The 7,244-nt window shown below is 36.7% G+C and overlaps 1 protein-coding gene across 2 annotated transcripts in view; it reads left to right on the forward strand.

Annotated features, from left to right (window-relative positions):
• The window catches only part of atf2 (activating transcription factor 2), an 80,433-nt gene extending 74,209 nt beyond the window's left edge, over positions 1-6,224 (forward strand). For both annotated transcript variants that reach the window (XM_008119223.3, XM_016996845.2), the window contains 2 exons: positions 91-196; positions 3,310-6,224. In XM_008119223.3, coding sequence (XP_008117430.2) covers positions 91-196; positions 3,310-3,536 — 333 coding nt within the window. In that variant the 3' untranslated portion in view covers positions 3,537-6,224. The remainder of the gene's footprint in view (positions 1-90; positions 197-3,309) is intronic.
• Positions 6,225-7,244: the final 1,020 nt, after the last annotated feature.

Raw genomic sequence — 7,244 nt, forward strand, 5'->3', positions numbered from 1 at the left:
TCTTTTATTTGTCATTATAAAACCTTGTAAAGCTCAGTCTGAAATGTATGTAACTTGATCTTGGTAAAGTATATAACTTTTCTTCTTCAGAGTGAAGTCACCCTGCTGAGAAATGAAGTGGCGCAGCTGAAACAGCTTCTTCTGGCTCATAAAGATTGCCCTGTAACAGCCATGCAGAAGAAATCTGGCTATCATAGTGAGTAATGTTCCATTACCAATAGCCCTAGGCTGTACCAGTAAAATACTACCAAAGCAAACAGAGAAAATATTAAAACTGAGAAGTGATGTTGAGATACTTCTCTTTAAATATAACAATTCCTACAAGGTTATTGCAAGATAAATGCAATGACATATTGAAGCTTCTGGATTCATAGAATCATTTAAAGCCTTACGCTCTTCCTACAAACGCTTCCTGGTTATGGCATTGCGCATGTGAATGTTGAAGAACTGTGCTATTTGAATGGCGACAGTAATATATTTTAATCAAAAGAGACATGTCTTGTCTTGTTATTTCACAGAAAGCTCAGTTAGAAGATGGAGGCTCTTTGTGGTGTCTTTCATAGTTTGTACACATTCACACGTTTTTGCTATGACATTTGTACTGAAGGGCAAAATTAATATTTCTAGGTTTAGCAGTGAACATGCAAAGTAAAGTCAGCTTTCTTTCTTTTCCAGTATTTTAAAGGTTAATTGTGTTTCTCTAGTTAGGGTTTTCGTTTGGTTGGCTATAACACACAGTCCTAGAACCAGCTGCTGCTGTAGAATAAATGGCCAATTTTGTCCGTTGTACACAAATTTGTAACAAATAACCGAGCTGGGAATGCATTAGACAACATTTATAATGTATAACCTGCAGCTTTTGTTTTTATGATTTAGTGATATTTCAGGATATTTGTAAATGTGAAGATTGTTTCTGCCATATGTAGCCACTTCATTTTAATTTGCCAGTGTCAGTAATTTAGGAGAATAAGAGAACATTTTGTATCGCACACAAACAGTTCCTCAGGTGCTTGCGATAAAACTTAATGGCCACCATCTTTACTTGTAGTCATTGTAAGCAGTTTCATCAGAATGGGCAATATTTTTTAATTTAAAGGATTCAGGAGATTTAGCAAGCCTCTGTGGCTGTGTATATTTAGAGCACTGATTTTGTCAGTTTTGTGATTATAAATCTCAGTCCTTTTGATCCTCAGTCGTTTTGGCAGGCAGCAAAGCAAATTGAAACAGTTTAGAAATACGTTTTGAATTTATATTAACAATGATTGTTGCAGGGATGAGAACATTATAGCTCCCATCTGACAAAATAGCATTATTTCATATGGGAGAAGGTGCTATGGGACCACATTATGCATGCATAGTTTGCTGAACATAGTTAGATGTCTACAATATTAACATTATGAAAAACAACTGTTCTGTTTCTGTGTTTAACTACGTCCAAGCTTAGAGCACTAATATGTCCACATACACACAGCACTCCCAAATCAGCAACACTGTTGCACACTAATGGTGTTGCATGTAAGAAGTGAATGGTGAAATAGCTTGAAACATTACCGCTCATAACAAATGGTTCTCAGATTATGGGGTACATAAAGTGCTATACTTAATTGCTTGTTACAAATATGCAGTAAAAATGCAAGGAATTGGTTTAGACTGCTTGAAATTTATTGTCCATACAGCCTAGAAATTATTTGCAAACACAATTATATGAAGAAAATATTGAGAACAGTGGTTACAGTTCTTTGAAGAAACCAAGAAACATGGACATGATGGCTCGACAAAATGCTGCCATTGCTTTTTCTCTCTCACACTCTGCTGAGCAGCTGACGCATGATCATCCTGGGGAGCCATCCTGGGTCCTTATTAGGATATTCAAACCATAAAACCTGTAATAATTGCCACAGTATTGCTGACTTAGTGCAGAGATTTAACTGTCAGGTCAATGAGCATTAAAGAAGGTGAGGGTTTATGCTTTACGTATACCTGAACTTGACAACAGTGGTGCTGTTGATATTGTAGAATAACTTTTGCTGCAGCAGAACACCTCCAATAATGGAAAATGAGGCTTTGGTTTTTGCTGATGCTCACTTCCTGCACCCTCCAAAACCTATTCCAAGAGGCCTCTTCAGACTTGTACAGTATGTTTCAGAGAGGGAATGTGGATGCTTAGCAGAATTACCTCGCCATCTTTTGTATGCAAAAAAAGTCTGCTGAATCCAAGCTGTTTCCCAAGTCAAATTGGTCCATTAGATTCACCCTTACATCTTTCATTTATATGTTATAACGTTCAACTATAATTACATTCAGGAGATTTGCTGATAATACGTCTGGTGCTCTGTAGTTGTTAGACAATTCTAGGTGAACCCATCTGGCAAAGAAGTTATGTGTTGAAGTTAATTGATCCACTTGGACCCTAAATTTCCCATGAATGATGAGATGGGGTTTTTTTTATTCTTTCTTTCTCCACCACCATCATTGCTCATCTCCTCCAAAGAGACAGTGGGGCTTTCTGGGACAGTGTTGGAGGTTAGCTGCCTTTTTTTTCTTCATATATTTTTTATTGAGAAAAAATACTTTTACAGTAATTTAAAGGCAGATCTAGCCAGGTGGGTCGGGGAAATGGAAGGGAGAGGGGAAAAAGGAAAAAAGGGGGGGAAAGTAGAAAATGTTATATATACATTATAGAATAGATACAATAAGGGAAGGGTTCCAATCTCCTCCTTCCGGATATTTAGTCGTCATATTGTTTCATATCTGTTTTTTCTTTTCTCATACTGCATCTCTGATTTATCTATCTATATCTTCTTCTAACATTATAAAATCATCATTTTTTCTTAGGTTAGTTTAGCTGCCTTGAGTCCCTATATTAGGAGGAAAATGGGATTTTAAAAAGTAAATACATGAATATAATAAATAGGAGGAGCCACTAAGGGAGTGCAGAGATAAATAGGAATTGTAAAAAAATCCACATCCCCTTCTCATGGAAGCCTCATCTGGATCATTGTTCTTTCCATTTATGAAACAACAACTCAAGACCAACTTATGTTTTCGCTTGATAACCTCAGGAATTCTTTCTCTCTTGCTTAATTTTTTAAAATTGATAACATTAATGTTGCAGTTTGTCAGCGGTTATCACTGCTGCTGTGAATAAAGATTCAGGTGGGTGAGTTTGATATTATGTCACTGTGATCTTAAAATGAATGGTCCAAATTGTACTTACTAGCTACTCATTTTGGTATTTCTCTAACGAGAGAACTGCAATGTTTTCCTTCCTTCCTTCCTTCCTTCCTTCCTTCCTTCCTTCCCCCTCAGCCACAGATAAAGACGATAGTTCCGAAGATATTTCTGTGCCAAGCAGTCCTCACACCGAAGCTATTCAACATAGTTCAGTCAGCACTTCCAACGGAGTGAGCTCCACCTCCAAAGCCGAAGCAGTGGCTACGTCGGTTCTCACCCAAATGGCAGACCAGAGTACGGATCCAGCACTTTCGCAGATTGCAGCAGCCCCTCCATCCCAATCTCAGCCATCAGGCAGTTGATTAAAAACTTGTGTTGTTTTTAGATATTCCTTAGCAACTTCAAAGGGAAACAAGGAAAACGGCCTTCACCTAAGAGAAATCTGTATCTTAAAATTATTCATCTGTAAAATTCAAACTTGAATTTGGCTTTGAAAGTTGGTAGACAGGAATTGCACAACAGGTTGTAGTCTTGTAATAGACACCCAGGTTTGTTTTTCTTTCCTAGGATTGCTTGTTATTTTCAGTGCTCGTCATGTGAAGTGTCGGTACAGTTGAAATGTCCTTCTCTTTCATTTGATGGTATTCCAAGAAACATTGAGAACAGTCGCTTAAATGCTCACCCCAAAAACTGTGATAGTAATCATGTCATATTTTATACCAAAGTTCTGTGTAGATTCCTATTGATTTCGTAAAATCTACAAGATCCTAAAGCACTAGGCAAGAGGAAAAGACAGGAACAATGCATTTGCTTTTAGTCTTTTTGCCTTTATGTTGTTTTGCACATTATGAAAGGAAAAAACATTGGGAGAATATATTTGATTATGTTATTGTAGCATTTTCTTTGGCTTTTTAACTGTTTGGGTGTTGTTGTTTTTTTTAAGGATTTTGTTTAACAGGGCCAGTACAGTATATAATATACAGTACTTTTTATGCACATATGTAATCTTGATCAGGGTCATTAATAGCTACATTTTCTTTAAATTTGTGTCAGTTTAGTTAGCTAGCACTTCCATTTTTTCTGCTGCAAAAAAACTCTGCATCTGCCTTCTTGTAACAAAGAGCAGTAGACTCAATGGGCTTCTGAAAGGTGGGATACTTTTTGGATGCTAATTTGCTAATTTATAGTTTCTTGAGTCTTAAACTGAGGGAGCTTATTTATATTCCAGTGGTATAGATTCCACGAAAGTTTAAATTCCTTCATTGAAAGCTCAACTTTTTTTTTCCTTTTTTAAATTTTCTTTTTTGTGGTTATTGTCTTGTATTTGCAAGGTAACTTGTACTTTATTCTTGTGTAAGCACTGTTATATTTTAGTAGCAAAATTTTGATACCTTTCAGGGGGGAGGGAATCAATTATCTACCGTACCATGGAAACAATGTAATTACAGTATGGTATGCGTGTGCACATGTATGTGTTTCCTTGTGTGTGTGTGCATTTGTGTGTATGAGAGTGAAAGATAAGGGGGAGAGAATGGTTCAGTAGTTTATGCCAGCAATCAGTGCTTGAATGTTTAAAGATGCCTTCAATGTGATGCTGGCTTGATAGATGTTTGCAGTTTTGAAATTCTATTTACTGTGTGAACCTGGATAACTAACATTCCATTACGTAGTTTGGTTCTGATGATATGATTGTAGGTACAGTTTTTCTCATTATCCAGTCATCTGTAGGATATTGAGTTTTTTAATGTGCCATTGTCTATTTTTAATTCTGTACTCATGTTAAAACAACAACAGTATACTCTTTTATGATTAAGTTTTAAAAGTGCAAAAATAGGTGTGTGCTTTCACATCAGAAAACTTTGTACAATTGCAAAGTAAAACTACACAGTAGAATCATCTGGCAGTAAAAAAAAGAATTCCATTATGTATATAACCAACATTTAATGCATTTATGGTGGGTTGTCTAACTCATATGTTCTATGCTCTGTTTTAACTTAAGGTGCCATCAGACTAAGAAATGAAACATTCTGTTTTCAATCATGGAATTGTAATTGGTGGTAACAGCAGAGAGCAGCTAAAATTTGTATGATGTACAACCAAACTAGAACAATGCTAGAGGAAGTCATCAAATTATGTATATATCATTTCAGTGCTTTAACTCTGAAAATAAGAGTTTAAATATTTTGTGTATTAAAAATGTAAGGAAACCGATTTTTGTGTAGTTTGAAAAAAGTGCTCTAAATACTTTATCATTTGTAAAGGAATTTTATTTGGAAAGCAATTTGACAAAACTTAAAAACCCAAGCCCCCAAGTACAATGAGAAATTTCCAGCACAAGACATGAATTCTGCAGGAAGCCTCTACAATTAATAGCTATAATTGAATTTTTCACCCTGATTTGGAGATTTGCTCTCAGTTGGAAGTAGTGTAGCACAGGTAGGACCTCCACATTCGAATGCATGGCTCATGTACATCCTCGTTCCTGATTATGCGCATTGACATCTGTGCAGAAGCCAGCTCCTTATACACAGTTTCTTACCTGAGGTGGTTGTTTCCTCATTGTGGATTGGGTGAACCACATAGATTAATTTGGTTATATTTTATCCCATAAAAATGATGGGCATAATCTACTGGACACTGCTATGCTCTACTACATCCGTTCATTTCTGTTTCCTAAACGGTTTACTGAAATGAATGGTGTTGGTGCAGTAACAATGTCTGGTGCTATATGAGGCAGTCCTATTTTTAAAATCTTATTTAATAAAAAAGGGTTTTTTAGTTATAAAACTGTTACCGTTGTAAAGTAAATTAAATATGTGTGAGGAAATATGTAAATGATTTGAATGGAAGGGTTAGTGGAAAATCCTATCTATGTTTGGCAAACAAAGTTGTACAACCATAGATTCTGTTTTAAAATGTATGTCACACTACTTCTGTACTTGGCATTTGAGGTCATTGCATTTGACATGTTTCACAAACTGTACAGTTTTCTTCAATGTGCAGTTAGCATGAGTAAATCATCAGAGAATAAAATCTATCTTTAAATTGTATCTCTTGCATTACAGTTATAACTTCTCAAAAGCCAAGATGGTATCAGGTTTCTCTCCTTCCATAATGGTTCCTACTGTTTCCGGAAAAACAGTGACACAGTACAGAATTAATTCCTTGCACAGTTTATATCCAAACCACCCTACTCTCAACATCCTTTTGCTGCAGAGCTTCAGAAAACTAGGAACATCAGTGAGCAAGATGGGCCTTACTTTGGAGTCTGGGTGCATCACTTCTCAAAGGACAGTGCTGGGACAGCCTAGAACATTTCTCATTATGAGCAGAATAACCTGAATAAACCACTGTTGAAACACTATCAAGGGGGAGAGCAGCCATCTTAGCATTAAACAGCTGCAAGACCCTGCTATTCCATACTAACAGATGTATTAGAATATCAACAAGTAATAAAGCACTCTTCTCTGGTGCATGAATTGTGTGATACATGTTATGTTTGGAGACACATCAGGCAAGAATGGGGTTTGGAGAGAGAAAACCATAGCAAGACGGATTTATGTTGTAAATTGGGGGAAAACACTATAAAATGAAAAGGTCAGCAACAAGTTTGATGGCTAGAATCCCTGTTGGGCAGGTACAAATGTCTGCTCTAGAATCCCTGCATAGCCCTGAGTTTAGGGAATATGTTTGTCTTGTGAGTTTTTAAGTCGTTTCTCACTTGTGACCAATACATATTGTCCATAAAATCCTCCCTTACTGGGAGGCAGCCATTGTGATCGGTGGTCTGTTCCCATGTAAATTGGGAAGCAGAAGACTGACATTTCTACCATTACTGAGTACAAGGAGGAGATGTGACAAGAATTCTATTTCTAATGTCACAACAGAGGTGGTTCATGGAAGGGGGGACATTGGTCAGCTGCTTCCTGAGCAACAGGAAAACAAGCCCCCATTGATCCTAATAGCTACTTCCCAGTAAATGGAATCCAAACAAGATTCACTGCAGAGCTTTGGAACTCAAACTGGATTCCAGACAATGTATTTGAGTTCTACATGGAAGAAAATATCAA

Source organism: Anolis carolinensis, chromosome 1 (assembly GCF_035594765.1).
Source record: "Anolis carolinensis isolate JA03-04 chromosome 1, rAnoCar3.1.pri, whole genome shotgun sequence".
Lineage (NCBI taxonomy): Eukaryota > Metazoa > Chordata > Lepidosauria > Squamata > Dactyloidae > Anolis > Anolis carolinensis.